Source organism: Choloepus didactylus, chromosome 4, assembly GCF_015220235.1.
Source record: "Choloepus didactylus isolate mChoDid1 chromosome 4, mChoDid1.pri, whole genome shotgun sequence".
NCBI classification, from domain to species: Eukaryota; Metazoa; Chordata; class Mammalia; order Pilosa; family Megalonychidae; genus Choloepus; species Choloepus didactylus.
The window spans coordinates 91029892-91049420 of NC_051310.1; the positions used below are offsets into that span (position 1 = coordinate 91029892).

The window sequence follows — 19529 nt, forward strand, 5'->3', positions numbered from 1 at the left end:
GGCACACAGGGAGAGGAAGGTCCTGAGTGCTGAGGAAGGCTGTCCCCTGGATTAGAAGCTGTCATTGTTCACAGCTTTGATAAAATAATAAAAGTAATAATTGTAACAATAGCTACCATTGATTGAACACCTGGCTACATGGAAACCTATTCTTGGCATGACACAAATATAATCACGTAATACTCAAAATAACAATCTTGCTAATAGTCTTGTTTTCTGGGGGGTGGGGGTGGAATTAAGGTTTAATAACTAGCTCCAGGTTACACCACCATCAAATGACAAATCCAGCATTTAAACACAAGTCTGGATTGAGTTCTTGAAGAAAGGAATACCTTTCACCGTGAAACCAGGATCAGGGGACTTAAAGCATCTTACAGATACTTTCAATTCCTCCTGGGACTTTTTTTTTTTTTTCAGGCACTCTAGCTCATAAGCAGAGCTTTAATTCATTTCTGGTACCAACACTTACCATCTTCCCCTCAAAGCCACAATACCCGATTGAAGGTCCTCTTTCAAGAGGATGCTCATAAATTTTTGTTGGGTGGACTGGAGCCTTGTATAACCTGTGTTTGGACTCTGGAACTATGGAATTCAAAAGGTGATGGTGGCAGAGACCACATGCCAAGTGTCCAGGGCCTGAGCATTTAGCCTGCTTCCTGGGACCCAGACTCCACAGAGCCTCACACATGGCTCTGGGATCTCCTCTCCCCTTCCAAGCATTACTTGGATAAAGTGGAAGGAAGATATCTTCCCTTGGCTCTACTGGTGAGATGTTATGTCTTCTCTGGGGAAGGTAGATCCACCTGTGCAGCTCCATGCACAAATTCTGAGGGGGGTTCTAATCTCTTACCAGTTCTATTAAGAACCTCTCAAACTTCAAATGATCTTCCTCCAGGCTTGGGAAATCTTCTTACAATAAATCTACTCTTTCCAGGACTCTCTATATCCGTGGAAATGTTCTATATCTGCACTCCCCAATATGGGACCCACCAGTCGATGTGGCCACTGAGGAACTGAAATGCAGCTAGTACAATTGGGGAACTAAATTTTTAAATGTTATTTAATTTTAAATAAGTTAAATTTAAAGTCAAATAGCCACATGTGGCTAATGTGGCTACCATTTTGGACAGCACAATTCTAGGATTTATCCAAGGAAAATCTGATGACCTTCCTCCCTTTGTTTAACTGTCTCTGTCTCCTGATGAGTTTATAACTTTCTACTTTCTTATTTGTCATCAAAAACCCCCAGGCAAGGTTTCCAGGAGGGGTGTAAGATACTATCCTCATTTTGCAAATGAGGAACCTAAGGCATAAAGGGGGAAAGCTATTTGCAAGATCAGGGAATCTTGGTGTTGTAACCTCCAGCCTGGCTGGCCCTCAGGGCTCCCCCGAACCCCATTCCTGACACTGCTCTTCTTTTCAGCCCACCTTGGAATTAGGAAGGAGAGTACCAGTTACCTGTCATAACATCTCCAACTTCCCACCCCAGAAATCAGGCACAAAAGCCTGAATCCAGTTGATCAGGAGATGATGTATAAGAATGAAGGGTTGCTTCTTATTTCTTGTTCTCAGACTTAAGTGTTCAGAAAGGGAAGCGTGACTTTTGGCTCCAGAGGAAACCCCTGGGGGGTGGTAGGACCAAGAAGGGGGCAGCCCTTGCTTACCTGAGGAACTTGTTCAGGTCTCCATGCTTCATGTACTCAAAGACCATGATGAGGGGGTCTCCATCACCGCACACCCCGTAGAACTTGACAATGTGTTCGTGCTGCAGGTTGGTGAGCAGCTCGGCCTCCCTCTGGAAGTCCTTCCGGGCAGCCAGGGTGGGGTCCTTCAGGGCCTGAAAACGCAGGATGGGGGCCTTTAGTATCTAGAACTCAGGGGTCTGTTCTCATCCCAGGAATAAACCTGGCACCACACGCTGCTGAATTTCCAATAAATAGGACGCTAATTGGGGTTTAAAGACAGAGTCTAAATCACAACAGCAGGCCTGACTCCTTCCTCCTTCAGCACTTTGATCCTTGTAGCAATAGAAGCCAACTTTGCTGACACCCAAGAACCAGGCACCAGCCCAGTGATTTTAAACTGTGTTCATTTCAGAGCACTGGGGTTCCTCAGAGATTGGTGTAAATGCCTAACAAAGCCCCTTCTGAGGTTTCCTTTGAAGAAACAGTCCCACTGTTAAAATAAACAGGTTGAAAGCATTGCCCCAACTGGTTTAACTTTATAAATTAGCATACGCCCACGGTCTACAAGAAATCAGGCTGACAATGTACAAAAGTTCTCTTGCCCTTTCTATTTCCTTCTTTTTAGACTGCTAAGGAGTCTGCACTTGCAGAGGAAGGTGAACAGTTTGGTTCCTAGAAGACACTGTGCCCTCCTAATAGGGGTTTCAAAGGACGCACTGGATGGGGGTTAGTGGGGCAGCCGCTGTTGTAAGGGCAGCTGATGGGCAGAAGGTTTCAGGATGCTGAGGACCTGGTAAAATGCCAGTGTCCCAGGGCAGGACAGGAAGGCACGCCACGGCTCAGCCCCTGTGGGGTGAGAGACCCCATTGCATGGGAGAAACACCAGCTGAGGTAACTCCCCAGGGCCCCGGAAGGTAAATGGAAAGGTGATGGCCTGGGAATGTGGATTTCACAGAACCAGCATTGGACCACGAGATCAAAGCGGAAGTGTTTGAAGTGCACCTGAGGGAGCATGGAGAGGGCGGTGATGTGTGGATGCAGCAATGCTGGCCACGACTGGACATGAACTTTCCTGCCAGAGGAGCAGCCTGTGCAGGTGTGCCTCACACCTGTCTCCTGCCTCCACGTCCTCCCCATGAGGTCAGAAGGCAGATGGGACCAGGTATCCACGTGTGTAAACATACAGACCAGCCTCCCCTGGAGATCAGGCAAATGCAGACAGACCTCCCTGGCCAGAGATCTGCCTTCATTCTGCCCCAGCCCCCACTACCTGAAATTCACAGGTTTGCCTTGACTTAAGGCCAAGCAGGAGTGGGGATATGCAAAAATGTACCTGGGGTGGGGCTGATCAGCCTCTGTCAGTCATTAGCATACATTAGAGATGATGGGCTCTCAGCACTAAAAAGGTCTTTGATATCACCTGCTCCCACCTGCTCATTTCAGAGTTGGAGAAACTGAGGCCCAGCTCTTTCCCGGTATCAGCCCACATTCACACATCTTAAATTACAGGAGCTCAGCATTATTAGACTAAATGGCAGAGATCCCCCGGTCCAGGGCTCTGGGCTGGGCTCCAGGTGCATTGGAGCTCAGCAGTGACATCCCTGGACAATCAGGGGTCCATGGCTGCTCACCCAGAGATCAAGTCCAACTTCAACCAGTGCCATCTTTCATTCTTGTAAAATGTGGGGTTCCACAAAAATAGCATTTGATTAAGTTTTGACTAACAAAAACATTGATAGTTATCAAGTATAACTTCCCTTATTTTATGGATGAGAAAACTGAGATCCAAAATGGGGACTTTCCAAAAATCAGTCAGCAGGTTAGGGTAAGTGCTTGGAGCTGGAACCCAGGATACTTTCCCGTCCAGCTGGAATTAATTTACCCGATGAATTATTTACTAGGCAGATCACCAAGGACACAGTGGCAGAGGGACGAAAGATGTGGAAGGGCAGGGAAGAGGCTGGGAGGCAAGGGGAGGGGCTGTCAACGGGGAGCCTGGGCCTGGCAAGGGTGCCTAGTTTGAAGGGCAGGCCCAGGACAGAAGGAAAGTTGGAGATCCACTGGCCCATTGCTGACTTGTCCCAGCCCTGATTTTACATGCTCTGAGAGCAAAGAGGAAAGTAGGGCTCCACTCTGTCCACCCCACCTCCTCTGGAAGTTACCTCTTAATAAAGGAATGGGCTGTAGCCTCCACATGCAACCAGAAGAAGGATATTCAGGAAGCTTTGTTGATGTGAGTGGAAGAAGTCAGAGAGCGAGCCTCCCCCAGGTCCCAGCTCCCGACTGCAGCTCCCAGCCCCATGAGCTAGGACGTGGTTACAGTATGGCTGCCAGTGATCTATTTATTTTCATGGAGAATAAAAAAAAAAAGAACTCAGCATGGGTGGGATGGAGAGAATATAAAGATTTATGTGAACGCTGGATTTATGAGAGGGAAAAGTAGATCAAATTTGGGGCCAGCCAAATGGCCTCTCTCCATCTCGTTAAATCATTCTCTCACACAGTCTGGAACGCCAGTAGCAGCCTTTTGATATTTCTGTCCTCAGCCCTTAAGGCTGGTACCCTGCACCGCAAGGCAGATAAGAGGTCCTGAATGGGAGACAGGACACAAAGCAAATGCTCTTTTAGACTTCTGCACCTGCCTTCATTCCCCTGACCTTGCTAACAACACTACCTGCCTTCAAAATGGGTTTTCCAGTATCTGAGTCAAATCTCATGTTGTTGGCAAATAGTGGGGGTGCAGCCACTGGAGTTCAGAGCTGCAAGTGGCCCCATTCCCCAGGGCTGTGATGCAAATGGGGCAGATATGACAAGATGAGAATAATGAGGAAAGGAAAATTGGGCCAAAGTCTCTCTGCCCCTCAGTGGAGTCCAGATATGAAACAGGCAGTCTAGTTGGCACAAGTATCAAAAGTTCTCAACAGCTTCCAACTACTTCAAAGTCACTTCACATCTTCGTCTTGTTCAGCCTAGGGGTTCTGCTGCCTTCCATCATTCTTTTCTTTTGTTGGTGGGAGATATTTTAAGGGATAGCCATTTTCAAATTTCCTTAATACAAAAAATCCATTTTATTACTTGCCCATGGATGCACACACTCCTAAATTTTCAAACTTGAGAGGGAAACATACACATGCACACACACAGACACACATCAATCCTTTTTAATTACAAAAATTACCTTTTCCATCACCCTTCAGAATCTACTGTCACTTCCCTTTGCTGAGATTCCCAAACGACTTAACCAGAGTGGAAGAAGGGTTAACACACACAGATGCCTGTCCCTCATCTCTCTCTCTCCCTAGCTTAAAACTGGTCATTGGCTGCCTTCCCGTCATTTTTAGGATAAATCCAATCTCCTTAACACAGCCCTGGGCACTAAATATCTGGTATCTTCTCCAACCACCTCAACTCTTCCTACCTCCCACCCCCCATACACTACATTTCAGTCTCAGGGACTTTCTGTCCCTTGCACCCTCCAATTTTTTCCCTGCCTCGGGGCATTTACACTTGCTCCTTCCTTGGCCACAAAGACTCTCAACAGAGCTACATCTACATGACAGGCTAGATTAGTGGGAACATCCTAACTGATGCTCAGTATACCCTAAAAACTCCTGCTTAGGAGGACATACAGAAAGATATTTCTGTGCCAGAGAAGGATTTACCAAGAGTTGGTTATAGTTGTTCCCAAGCTCATTTATATGGTTAAACCTTTCAATGTAATTGCCTCATGTAATAAAATGTTAGGGAAACCGATGAAATATGCAGAGCGAGCTGTTTTTATGGGACCTAGGATGAATGCTTTAGACTGCCCTGCTAAAGGTCAATGGTTAAAAATAAAATGTTAAGAGTGGGAGGAAAAACTATTAAAAAGTTGAGAAAACACTAAACATCTGAGATTCTGCACTTACAAATCAAGATTGCCTCACAAATATTTCAAGTTCCTGCTCCAATTTAAAGTAACCAAAACTAGAAATCATGAACACCCCAAACGAAAACAAAACAACTCTCCAAACCAAATGGAGTCTGAAAGTTGAAATTCAGACATCTTGGGAGAAATCTAATGCTAAATCCAAACAGCTAAAAGATCAATATCCACAGTATGAGTCTCCTGCAGATAAAAGCAATTTCACGGGACAAGCTGATAAAGATTTTAAAATTAGTAAATGTTCAAAGAAAGTGAAGAAATAACAATCATTAAAAAGAGCAAGACAGTACATTGTAAAAATAAAAACAAGCGGAAATGAAATGAGTTCAGGTGAAACTTAAGAACTATTTAGAAATATTGGAAATAAAACATATGGCATTAAAAAAAAAAACATATGGCATTTGAAATTAAAACAAAACCTCTTACAGACAGGACAAACTCTAGATGAGGGAAAAAAAAAGAATGAATGAATTGAAAGGGTGCTGAGGTATTCACCCAGAACAAATTTGGAAAGACAGAAAGGGAAAGCAGTAAAAACTTACAAGGGCCTTATTTCCTCATCTGTAAGGTAAGAAAGAGGGTTGCTTGGGTTTGAATACCTCCTCTACCACTGAGTGGCTGTGGGACCTTGGGCAAATGGCTTAACCTCACTCTGTGTGCCTCAATGTCCTCTTCTGTAACATGGGGATACAATAGTACCTACCTCCTAAGGTTGATGAGACTTAAACACTAATATGCATCCATCACTTATAGCAGAGCCTGGAATATTGTGAGCACAGTGTTTGCTGTGAGATGCTATCATCATCATCATCACCAGCACCGCTATCCCCTCCTTAAATGTCCCTCCTGGGCTCAAATATTCTATGACTCTAACACCTAAGCTACATAGGCCTATGTGTCTCCTTTACTCTTAGATCCCCAAAGACGCATATGATTCCAGGCACTAAAATACTCAAGATAGATCAATAGATCGATAGATCAACAGATAGGATATAGATCTAAATATATCAATGTCCTAGTTTGCTAATGCTGCAGAATGCAAAACACCAGAGATGGATAGGCTTTTATAAAACGGGGGTTTATTTCACTACACAATTATACTCTTAAGGCCACAAAGCGTCCAAGGTAACACATCAACAATCGGGTACCCTCACCGGAGGATGGCCAATGGCCTCCGGAAAACCTCTGTTAGCTAGGAAGGCAGCTGGCATCTGCTCCAAAGCTCCGGCCTCAAAATGGCTTTCTCCCAGGACGTTCCTTTCTAGCAAGCTTGTGCCTCTTCAAAACATCACTCCCAGCTGCACTCTCTTTGAGTCAGCATGTTTTATATGGCTCCACTGATCAAGACCCACCCTGAATGGGTGGGGTCACGCCTCCATGGGAGTATCCCACCAAAGTCACCACCCACAGCTGGGTGGGGCACATTCCAAGCAAATCTAACCAGCACCAAAACGTCTGTCCCACAAGACCACAATGATAATGGCATTTGGGGGACACAATACATTCAAACTGGCACAATCAATATAATTTTCCATTGTATAAATGCACTACGATTTACTTGTGTATTGTACTATTGATAGACATTTGGGTTATTTCTAGTTTGGGGCTGTTATAAATAATGCTGTTATGAACATTCGTATACATGTCTCTTGGTTTCATATATTGGTTGGGTATAGGCCTCGGTCATGCGGTATATCAATGTTTGCTGCTACAGGAAATATGGCAACTGATAGTAGCAAAGCCTTTTCTTTACTGTCCCAAGCTATCCGATTCTCACTGTAAATCTGCACAGGCTGCTCAGTTATACAAAGCCCTGCAGGTAACGGACCCGAGAAGCTGCACCACAGGCACAGGCCTTTTCAGGGCTACAGCTCTGGACCTCCGAAGCCAAAGGAAGTCATTGTGGCCAGAGGAAATGTCATGGACCTTGGAGCAAGATCCCCTGATTGCATCTAAGGAAGTCAGTTCTGCCCCATCTTCTAGAATGGAATGAGCCTTCGCCTCCCACTCCCTGGGCCCTCGCCATCCCCCTTCCTGGTGCACTCAGGCCTCTGAGATTTACCTTCACTGCCACGAGCATCTTGTCTTTAGTTGGGCTGAGGTTGTAGCACTCGGCCAGGAAGACCTTCCCAAAGGCTCCCTCGCCCAGTTCTCTCTTCAGCACGATGTCCCTTCTCTTAATGTGCTGCACATCTGTAGAGGGGGACAAAGAGGAGACACAGTCAGTCCCAGGGGAACATCCACATTAGGGGCCTGGGACACAGGAGATGGCAGAGTCTCTCTAGAATGGAGAGAAGAAAGCCCTGCCTCCTAGGCCACCCCAGGGAAAGGCAGACTCTAGCACCCCAACCTCGGTGTGAAAGCTGGCATCGCTTTGTGGCTGGAGAGCCTGGCCCTAAATCAAATCTCACTCTGCCCCTTAGCCTCGCTAAACATTTTCTCAGCTGGAAAAGGGAGTCTCTCTTGGTTAAAACACAAGATTCTGGTATGAATTAGCTCTAATTGCTGGAGGTAGTATAGGGAAATCTCAAAATTCAATGTGCAGAGGAATCCCCTGGAGAAGTCGCTCAAATGCAGATTCTGACTCAGTGTGTCTGGGGTGGAATCTGAGAATCTGCATTTCTAACTAACTCCTAGGTGGTGTCTATGGCATTTGGTGCGTTGACTGCACACTGAATAGCGAGGTCTCTAGGGCATGGCTGAGAACTGGGCATGAATCCTGGCTCTACATCTTGCTAGTTTTTTGAGCTTGGGAACATTTACCCCAGAACCTCAATTTCCTCATCTGTAAAATGAGATTAACACTGATACCTTCCTCACTCAATTCTTGTGATGATTAATGAGATAATCTATGTAAAAAACTTGGCCTGTGCAAGGAACACACACACACACGCACACACACACATGCTCTTGTCACATAATGGATGTAACACACCTCGCATAGTGCCTGGCTCGTGATAGCAACCACTAAGTGGTAGCTGAAATTATTTGGAAGACCCCTCTACTTGACAGATCTCGCTCCTATGAGAGAGAGGGAAAGACCAATGAAATTATGACTGGGAAAGTTCACAGACTGCCCAGAACAAGGCCTGTACAAAGAGAAGGGCTGCCTTTGCTTCTGCTAATTTAGCGTCCTAATGCAAGTCTGACAGCCAGGAGAAAGCCAAGACGTGACCTCGGCCCTCCCAGCTATTTGGAAATAATGCTACAAAGGAATTGTACAAGCAGTGGGCTGGCAATGAAAGGAGCGAGCCCGGAGATTGCTCGCTGACCTTTATGTTAATTGTTCAACAGGCAGAAGCCCATTAAGTACCTGTATTAACCTAATGAAGAGCATCACGGAGCCAGGAAAGAAGCTTGTCTCAAACGACCTTGTCGGAAAGTGAAAACCGGACTCTGAGGACCACAGCAGAGAAGACAAGGGATGGGCACAGAGGGGCGTGGCTGGGAGGCTTGGGTTAGTGTTTGGTTGGCTTTGGGATTCATTTCAGAAAAGACTACCGTAATAATTTCTTTCCCCTATCAGAGTCCTTGGCATCCCCACTGTGTCCTGGAGGACCCACCAGGCAAGGATCTGTGCAGACCATCATCTTCGCCTCCGCAGCACGTTAGAGCTGCAGGCTGACAGCTGTTGGCAGCCAATCCTCCCAGGCCACAGGGCCACGGGGTCCACGCCATAGGGCTACAGCCCAGTCTTTACAACAAGGTGATTAAAAATTGGTTCCCTTCTCTGCACCCAGTCTCTACTTCCAGCTTCTGAGAAGCGGTATGTATTTGTCTTGAGGGGGAAGGCTAAGAGTCTCCCACTGACAGGAATTGGGAGATCAGGACCTCTTCCTGGAGGCCATCTGCTCAGCACTGCCTAACCATTTCCAGTGCCTCTGAAGGGTGGGCACCCCGGCGAGGCCTGAGCATGGAGATGGTGCCCCCGCTTCTGCACACACGGGGATTGGTGAGGGATGGGAAGGCAGGAGCACATGCCTCAATGCCTGGCTCCTCCGTGTATACCATAGGCTTGTGCCTCTCATAGAACATCTTGGCTCTCCATTTCCTCTACTTACCTATCATATGCGCTAATGCAGATAGAAGTTGTAAACATAAAGTCCTTAGAAATGCTGGTTGTATTTTGGTGTTTTGATCATTATCGATATTATTTTACAAGAAAGGGAAACGAGAGCCATGTCAGGACTCTCTAACCGGTGGCTGAGATGGGAAGGGGGTCCTCGGTGCACACACACATGCCAGAGGAGCCGAGCTGCTTGGGGAAGATGTTCCTCTCACCCCAGACCCCGTCTCCACTCCACCCTCCTCTCCATTGGAATAGGACAGTGGTTCTCAAACTGGACAGTACATCAAAATCACTTGGAGGGCTTGTTAAAATTGATTTGGTAGGGACTGGTTGGGGTCTGAGAATTTGCATTTCTAGCAAGTTCCCAGGTGCTGCTGCTGGTTGTGGTCCAGGGACCTCCGTTTCAGAATCACTGGAACAGGACAATATTGATGGGATGGGGAATTAACCAGGTGAAGACCAATGTTCACCTTCACAGCCTGGCGACAACACGTAACAGTGCCCACAAACATTTTGGTGATGCCTCACCTCCTGAAGATCAAGAGGAGGCTAGAAGTCCTGGCCTCATCTCAGAGCTCCTACCCTCCCTAGCTGTGTGACCTGGGCTGAGTCAAGTCCTCTCTCTGATCCTCAATGACCCATCCGTGCAATACAGATTATACCTCTTTTGCCTTCTTGGGGAGCAATGCCCAGGACACATCTACACAAAAGCAAAGCAATATTATTTATTTTCCTGGGTCCTTTACTTCAACCCTGGTCTGGGTGACCCAGAGCTTCTCACTCTCAGCTCCAATAAGTGCAAAATGAGCACAAAGGAGTTCCACAAAATGCCAGGCTCTGGTTTTCAGTTACTGAGCCTGGATCACATCTTGGAGCCCTCCCTTCCCCTCTGCCTCCCTCTGCCGTGAGAATCATGGGCCCTAAAAGAGTCAGACAAGCCAAGTGGGAGCATCACATGGAGAGCCATTTCCCAACCCATCCTCAACACTCCAAGGGCTGAGAGTCTGGCAGCTGCAGACCCCAGGCTGCTGGAGGGAAGCTTTGACTCTGTGGGCCTGGAACATAGCAGGGGGCAGGTGACCACATTTCTCGAAACTCTTCTGTTTCATGCAAATACATGGAAAAAAAACCTAGCATAAGCCCTCCCATGGGCCAAAGTGTCTTCCCCAAATCTGCAAAGAGGTCTTTTTCGGAGACGTGGAACATCCAGTGGCGCAGAATGGAAGAACCTTGGCTCGTTCATGTTGTCTTCAGGGAAAAGGCATTTTGAGACCAATGCCTATCTTAATTCATCCATGCAGTGCTGAGAGCTGGGGATGGGTGCCGGAGACTGGAAATAAAAACAGGCCCCTGTCCCTCATAAACCCTCCCCCAGGAGAGGACTTCTTCCCAGGGGGAGGGGATAAGAGAGGCTCTACAAGGTAACCAGCCATGTTGTTTTGACGAGAAAGGCTGGCTTTGGGCCAAATGCATAAAGCAAATAATTTCCATGTATAGACCCCCATGTGCCAGTAAGACCCCAGGCTGCAAAATCTCATCTGAGCATCTTCTTTCCCTGAACCTAGCTAGGAAGAAGAAGGGCAAAGGGAATTCATTTTTGCTCCCAACCCATAATTTTCTCAACATTTGGTTCTTATAATACCCTGAGAGATCAGTGTTATTGTATCCCTTTCACAGATGAGAAAACTGAGGCAAAGAGTAACTTCCTCACGTTCAGAGAGCAAAAAAGGTGGCCAAGGAAACCCTCACTCTTCCCGTTTTATAGCTCCCGAGCTGTGTTCTTTCCATTACACAGGCTGCCTTTACTTGGCTCTCCCCTACTTCATTGCCACCCAGATGATCCTGTCTCCACCAGCTCAATGCTCCATCATCCTCCTTCTAAATCCTGCCCATTTTTCTCTTATGCAATTCCTCCTGGGACTCTCTTACAGCATCTTCCCAAGGGAAAGGGCAGGAGCTCCCCGCTGGAGGCTGTTCTGAGCAGACAAAGCCTTGGGGAGGAGGGTGTGGATGGGGCAAAAATCTGGGAGGGCCGAGGTCTGCTCAGGCTCTGGGGAATGGCTGGAGCGAGCCGTTTCCATCTCTGACATCTTTTGGGTCCCTGTTGGTGCTTAATTTTAGCTCACAGTGCTGTTCAGAGCTGCCTCTGGTGAAGCCATCTGACCCTCACGCCAAAAAGTGATGGATTTTCCTAGGAGGAGAGGGCATTCGTCTGCTTTTACTGCCTGGCTGGCTGGCCCAGCAGCGTCTGGGTCACAAGGCTCAGATGCTGGAACACTGGAAAAATGGGGGAGAGAGGGGCATGCAGAGCCCAGGCCGTGGGAAGACCTCCCAATCTCCAGCCATGGAGGGGCTGCTGGAATAAGCAGGGTGCTGACGTACAAATGGGAGGGTTCCTTGGGAACTGAAAAGGGTTCCTGAATCTTCTGGCCTGGCTCTTCCCTAACTCCTTAGTTGCGAGAGCGCCACCAATTGGGTTCCACCGGAGAAAGCCACCTGTAGATTTTCTACACATGGACAACCGGCTCACCAGACATAATACACGGGATAAGGATGTCTATGTTTCTGTTATGACATCAAGAATTCTCCCTCTGTTCTGGGAACCAGGATGGCTATTCCATATGTCTGGGACTCACTTCTGGGAGGTCTTCCAGGCCTATAGCAAGCTTGACCTAGAGCAGGTCACCAGGCACCTCTGTACAGAAGACTTCCGAGCCCTAGGGGGTCAGTGGGCAGACTCGGGTTGGCCCCTAGCCCTGCCTCTGTTCACCTGGGCTGCTTCATTCCTTCTGGGGGACAGGGAGAGAATTTCCTGCAGCCCCTTCTGTGGCCTGAATAGGTCTACCACACAGACAGATGTGGCCACTGTCCATTTTACCTCTATGTTCCAGGGAAACTGGCTTTTCCCTATGTTCCAGGGAAACTGAGGCATAAATTACTCAGCCCCGCTGCTGATCAGGATGAAAACGAGGCAATTATCCCTCAAAATTGGTATTGTTGAAAGATCAAGGATTTCGGGGGGAAAAGAGTTCTGTGTTTGAATCCTAACCCTGCCACTTATTAATTATGTCTTATCCTCCCTCAGCTTCTGGTTCTTTATCTTTGAGATGGGAACAAGAATATCTACCTGGCAGAATCATTAAGAGGACTGAATTAAACTTTTCAGATAGTAGAGATAACAGGAAATATCTGTTTCATATCTGAAGCATAATGGGCATTTAACAAAAGTTTGTTTCCTTCCATTATGCAAGATTTTCCTTTTAACTAAGACCTCAACCTACCTGCTGACAAAATAGTTGCTTGGAAAGAAACTTGGAAAAGGATGAGTATTTTGTCCTGAAATAAAGTGGCTCAAGTTTGCTTGGTGTGAGCCAGCCCTGACTTGGGGGTGCACAGCCACCTGTCCAGACATGTCACCACGATATCCTACCCCCTTGTCCTTCCAAGTCCAAAATAGTTTGCGGGAGGAGGTTGGTGAGACAATGAAATAAAGACATCCAAAGCAGAGTCAGCCACCTGCTATAGATGCGTATTGATCAGTAGAGAGAAAGCAGATTTCCCAGGGCCTGTGGTTATAAATAATGGTGATCTTGACTCTGCCGTATGCCAAGCAGCAGGCTCAGGCCCCACAAGTGAGCATCCTCCTGCAGTCAGACCCAGAAGGCCTTCACAGGAATTCATTTGTCACCTCAGTTCCGGGGCTAGTTATTGTCCCTAGTGGCCGGGCACGTGGGCAGTGCTGAGATCAACCCTTCACTGAAGTCCCCCGAGGGCTGGACAGTTGCTTTCTTAGCCAGCCTCTCACAGTTTCTCCCGATCACCCTGCCCTTTCCTTCTTCGCTGACCCATTTTAACTTCCAGGTCCTAACTTGTCCCTGGCCTCACTGCTGAGACCTCTCAGATTTTTCCCTGTGGACTCCAGCTCACTCTGCCCTGTCTCTTTCAGCATATTGCTATCCCCTTGTGCCCTGTGTTAATAACAAAAATAACTTCCACCAGTTGGGCACTTAACCCTGAGTCAGGCACTGTGCTAAGCTCTCTGCATGCCTTCCCTCATCCATCTCACAATTCTCCTATACACAAGATGTTGCTATCTCAGGTCTACAGATGAGAAAGTGGAAACTCAGGGTGATTAAGTAATTTGCCCAAGATCACCTAGCTGCTTGAGGAGGAGCCCAGGACAGAAAACCAGGCCCATTGGATTCTAAAGTTTTGCCTGAGAAGAGTGTGGCACCTTGCCAACTTTAGTCATGACAGCCCCCTGCCCCTTGCCTCTACAACTCCTGCTCCACAGACAGCCTCTGCCTTCAGAACAGATAGTGGTACCCAAAACCAATCATATCTATAAGGACAGAGGCAGCATCATCTCATCACAGAACCCATTCTTGCTGCCCAGGTTGCCACCCTCTGAGCTCAGCATGAGCTGCTAATATTCCTTCTGGAGAGGTGGACAACACCAGAAGGCAGAAATACAAAGCCCCAGTGCCTCATGGAAGAACAGAGGGTCTCCCCAACCTCAGGAGCTCCACGTTACAAGGTAAGTTCTGAAGGCAACTGTGTATATGGAGGTGGAGGGAGATTCTTGGCAGGAAAGGGAGAAAGAGGGAGTAGGGAGAGGCAGGGAGGATCTCTGAGAAGTGTGTGTTTTCTTTGCACTAGCCAGACCCTAGGGTCTCAGGCTGCCAAAAATGCTCAGAAGAAAACATTAATTCAATACCACACATTTAATTACACATGAAATGCAATGTCCTTACATGGAGAAGAATAACATTCCCAGAGCTCCAACTGTGGGTTTTTGAAGTGCCAGGAGAGAGATAGAGGGCTGGCTCTGAATCTTTGAGGGAGATTGGAGACCATCAAGTGGATGGGGCCCCTGCCTTTACTAGTAGTAGGACTTTCTGTCTGCTTTGACAGGCCTGCCCTCATCTTTTCTTGTGGCCCCACTGGCTGTGTATTGCCCAGACCTACAAGCAGTGGGACAAATTGAGCTAATTCCCCTTCCAGTATTGCATAAAAGTGTAACCAAGTGAACATGTCCCCTGGCCAGCTACAAATGCTTTGTAGTGATCTGTAGCCAGCCCAGCTAGTTCTCCACCTGGACAGAAGAGCATAATACAGTTAAACTGCTCAAATAACCAGTCACTTCTTACAAAGCAATATCTGGATGGTTTAAGTGGTTTAAGGACTAGGTAAAAAAGAGGGCCTGTTGGGTTCATGACAAGGACATTTCTAGGAGAAGACATTTCAAAGCCTGGAGAGCTGATGATGAAAGAAGTTCACATAATTTTTCCTGGAGGTCTGGCACTTAAAATCTGCCCCTAGTGACCCACTGGAGAGGGTGTCAGTGATGTGGAAAAGGATTTCAGGTTGAATGAGCCCCAGAGCTCTCTGTTGCTATGGCCGCCCTGGAGAGAGGTTGGTCAAGATTGCCTAAAAACCCCAATATTTCTGTTGGCCATCCTATGTTCCATCCCAGAACCTGTTTCACTGGATTGGGGATTCCCTCCCACATTCTCTTCAAAGTGCTGCGGCTCTGCTAAGGGGGTCCAAATTGGGCTGGCAGCTGCTCAAGCCAAAAGGCCAAACTCATGTGTTACTTAACTTTGCAGACTGGGCCCAGCATAGGCCTAAGACACAGCAGCCACTCAATAAATATTTGATGAATAAATCAATGCCCGAATGAATGAAAACTCCCTCTTAAGTACTGCAAGAGACTATAGCAGGGAGAACACTACAAGAAGGGAGGAAGAAGGGAACCTGAGAGAATAGTAAAAAAAAAAAAAAAAAAGGAAAGATGAGCAAGAATGGGAAGGGAGCCAGGAAGTTCCAAAGAGCTGACTTATTTACGTCCTGTCTCCAAAACCAGGGTCATATGGGCCAGAGCAGGGCTAAGACCCACTTCCTAACCCTCAGGCTCCAGCACCTCGGATGTCCAAACATGGTGTCTCTGCTGCTCGTGTTTGATGAGCAATCATCAGGTCTCCTCTCCAGGGCACGTGTGCACCCTTAGGCTAGAGGTAGCTGTCTACGATGCAGACACTGTGTTCCCACCAAGACGAATAAATAAATAAGACACCCTGCTGTTCCTGGAAGCAGAGAAGAGAGAGGATCAGCAGAGGACTGTCTGTTCTGGGGCGATTTCCAGCTCACGTTTCCTGACGCAAGAAGTTCAGAGAATGAGGCTGAAGTTCAGAAGTGTCCCTGCCCCCAGGTGCTGCCCCGCTGAGCTTGGCCACCGTCAGTCCAGACACCTACTGACACTACGGGCTCCTGACCCTGGGCTCCCTGCCTACCCCTGCCCTTCCATACCCTCTTCCTTCAACTTCATGTCATATTGGCTTTATCTATGGCGAGAGGACCGCTCTGGCTCTTGTTCAGCATAGACTTCCCGAGCCAAGAGTAAAGAGCAAAGTAACTCCCCAAGGAAAGCCATCTGGAATTGAAAAGTTAGGTGCTGAAAGATGCATCTCAGATGCTGAATAAGAATCTGTCCCTCCAACTACTTGTCCAGTTTCCCCCTTTTCCCCCCTTTCTGGCCTGCAAATTTCCTTTCCAACTTGACAGTGACAAACCCTCATTCAAAATACCCATACAAGGGGCTCATTCCCTGTCTCAATCTCCCCACAGGCTCTTCTACTCTAGCAGCTGCCCAGGGACACTGCCTTGTTGGCTCATCTTTGGCATCTAACTCCAGCCTGCAAATCCTTCCTGGGATGTCACATTCCCTCATCAACAAACACAGAGGATAATGTGTTCAAATTTGTCACTTCCAGCTCTGGAGGGGAGCTCTGGCCCAAGACCTACAGACTGCTGGGCACCTTGGCTCCCCAAGGATGCAGGCTCGTGCAGAAGCTCTGAGGTCAGGCAGCAGAAACACCTCTGAGGACACAGGGTGAACCAGAAGAGGGTCAACCAAGGGACCATCATCACCAACTTATGGTTCGCGTCATTGACCTTTACAACCACCAACCACCTCGGAACGAGAAAAGCAAACCCTTTCAATCAGGAGGGAAAGGAAAGGGCATTATGAGACCTGAATTGTCAGTGGCAACAATATATCCAAATATACCAAACACATACAAAAAGAAGTCATTTACATGAAATATCCAAGAATAGCAAATCCATATGGTCAGAATACAGAGTGGTGGTCGCCAGGGTGAGGGGAAGAGGGAAATGGGGAGTGACTGCTTCATGGGTACAGGCTTTCCTGTTGGGGTGATGCCAATATTCTAAAATCAGATGAACTAGATAGTGGTGACGGATGTTCAATATTGTGAACATCCTTAATGCCTTTGAATTGAACACTTTAAAAATGCTTAAAATGGTGAGTTTTATGTTATGTTATCTGTATTTTACCACAATAAAAAATAAAGAGAAAAACCCAAAATACTAAAAAAAAAAAAAAAGGAAGAACAGGTAGAGGACCTTGAAAATAAACACAAGCATTATATAGCAAGGGGCGTGTAAAAGAGCATGGCTTTGGAATAAGGCAGACCCAGGTGTAAATTCACATTTGACTACATATCCTAGGAGATGACATTTGGCAATTTACTAAACCGGTCTCAAGCCTTGATTTTTTCATGAGTGAGATTAAGAAAATATCCGTCTCATTGAATTGACATGAGGAACCAATGAAATTATGTGTGCTAAGGGATGAGTTTAAGGGATTGTGAATCAATGAAAGACTGCAAAGGCTCACGAAGAACTGCGCCAGCTCCTTTCTCCCACCCGGCCCCTACTCAGTGATCTTCCCTGATGAGTTAACCTCTCTGAGCCCCAGTTTCTTCACCTATAAAATGGAGTTAATAAAAAGGAGCCTAGTGCATGGAGTTGTGGGTTTTTTTAATGATATAGATGGGAAATGCTTAGAACAGTGAGGGACACACCTTAGGTGGGTGCTCCAAACGCCTTAGCCGATGGTAGCATCAGTGTCTTCAGGGGAAAGCCTTAATCTTTCGTCTGATAATTGAGAACTCTAATAAATAGGTTTCTTCCTCTTAAATTCCCTACATATTGCTTTAAATAGGTCCACTGGGCTGGTCATTCCCATCCTCTGAGCACAATTTGGGAGCTCATGACTTGTACCCCCCACCACACCATTCCTCCATCTGGAGACCTTCTCCCACATCCACTGGTAGAAATCAACCCATGTCCCAAGACCAGGCTCCAATCCAGATGCTTTCCATGCAATCATCTTTCTTCTTTGAAAAGATCTCTCTCCTTCCTCAGAATGTCTATTCCTAATGCAAAAAATAGGTGCAGGGACCACCTGTGCTTACTCTGCTCAACTCACCCTTGGCAGCTCAGAGAAAACAATTCCCAAACATCCTTGCTACATAATTAGAGAGAACAAGGGGTGTTAGAAAAGACCAGTTTTAGATTTTAATGTAATATAAGTAAGGTATATGGAGGCACAGGGTTCAGGTTTATTTGTGGGCATAGCCCCACCCAGCCCTTAGATTTCCAACATGCACCAGCTGCAGGGAGAACATTGCTGCAAAATGTTGCTGCTGTCTTGCAGACTGAAGAAATTTGCACCCTCATTCCTTCCCCAGCAATGAACTTAGTGATATGAAAGATTTTGGTTTAGACACAAGAAACCCTAGGAAATCTAAGAAATGAACAGGTAACTGAGTGAGGCCATGGGACCCCTAACTTAGAGACCTGTGAGGTCTTTCTTTAAGAAGATTTAACTTGAGTCCTGCCTAACGCAAGGAGCAGGATTCAAACACCAGAGATCTGGCGATTCTATATTTCAGAAGGGAAGGGAGGCAGGACACAGACTCTTCAGAAATTTACAGAGAAATATCCCCACATGGGACAATCCCTAATCCTAAGAGGCTTTTTTCAGGAAAGCCTCATCTTTCCTCTTCTGTGTGCAGTGCTTCAACTGTAAGCATGATCTTTCAGGCCTTTCCTCTCAGAGCGGGAGGGAGACCTCGCCAGGCTGTTTTGGTCACCCAGAGCTTAGCTTCCCATCTTCCTACAGCTGTGTGTAGGGGTGCTGGTGATAAACCTCACCCGCTAATCCCCACATCCTCTCCCTGCCCCAGGGACTGACAGCTCCCTCACTCTCCCCAGCTCAGCTTGCAGAAGCTTCCTTTAGCCCTATCTGTGCAGTGTTCTTTACTGTTAGCTCACCGCGTACCCACCCCATTATCCTAGGCTGGTCCCCCCTTTCCCTGGCCTTGCCATTTGGATTCCCTTCCTTCAGACTCTGGTTGGAGACCCTGAAGCCCACCTCCATGGACTGCAGCCCATAGATTAAGAACCAGGGAAGCTGTCGGGGGAAGCCCAGGGAATCAGCAGCTGGGCCCCTTCCAAGGGGGGATGTTTCCATTTCTGGCTCCCACTCCTGGAAGTCAGGCTTCTGCCAGGCACCCCTTGCCTCCCCGGTTCCCAGTTCACCCTCTCTAAGCTTCCTGCTCTGGTTCTCTCTCCCTTCAGCCCTGTATCTGATAGGGAACAAGGTCAGAGGCCAAAGCCCATGGGCCCCGGCCACGCAGTCCCTCCACATGGGCAGCCTGAGCTGGGAACAGCCAGCAGATTCGTTCTGCACGGCCTCCGTGATCCGGGATCTGTGCTTTCCCCTGACGAAGCCCACTCGCTCTGCCAGGTGTTTTCCCACCACATTCTCTGAGCTGATTTCCAAGAGTTCCCCCACACCAGATGTTAAATTCACTGGCCGGCAGTTTCCTGGCCTGTCTCCTGAACCTCCCCTTACCCTACAACCCTTTAAAAATCAAAGAAAAAGTCAGAACTGATGGAACTCTGGGTGCCCCCGCATCCCTCTGGGGGCTTGGTGTTTCCGGTCGCTTGGTACTTCAGATCAAGTCTATTCAAATCCACC

General features: G+C 47.4%; 1 protein-coding gene across 5 annotated transcripts in view; it reads right to left on the reverse strand.

The window, feature by feature from the left end:
• The window catches only part of NTRK3 (neurotrophic receptor tyrosine kinase 3), a 358606-nt gene that overhangs the window by 58115 nt on the left and 280962 nt on the right, over positions 1–19529 (reverse strand). For all 5 annotated transcript variants that reach the window (XM_037832995.1, XM_037832994.1, XM_037832990.1 and 2 more), the window contains 2 exons: positions 7673–7803; positions 1665–1837 (listed from right to left, as the gene is read on the reverse strand). In XM_037832995.1, coding sequence (XP_037688923.1) covers positions 1665–1837; positions 7673–7803 — 304 coding nt within the window. The remainder of the gene's footprint in view (positions 1–1664; positions 1838–7672; positions 7804–19529) is intronic.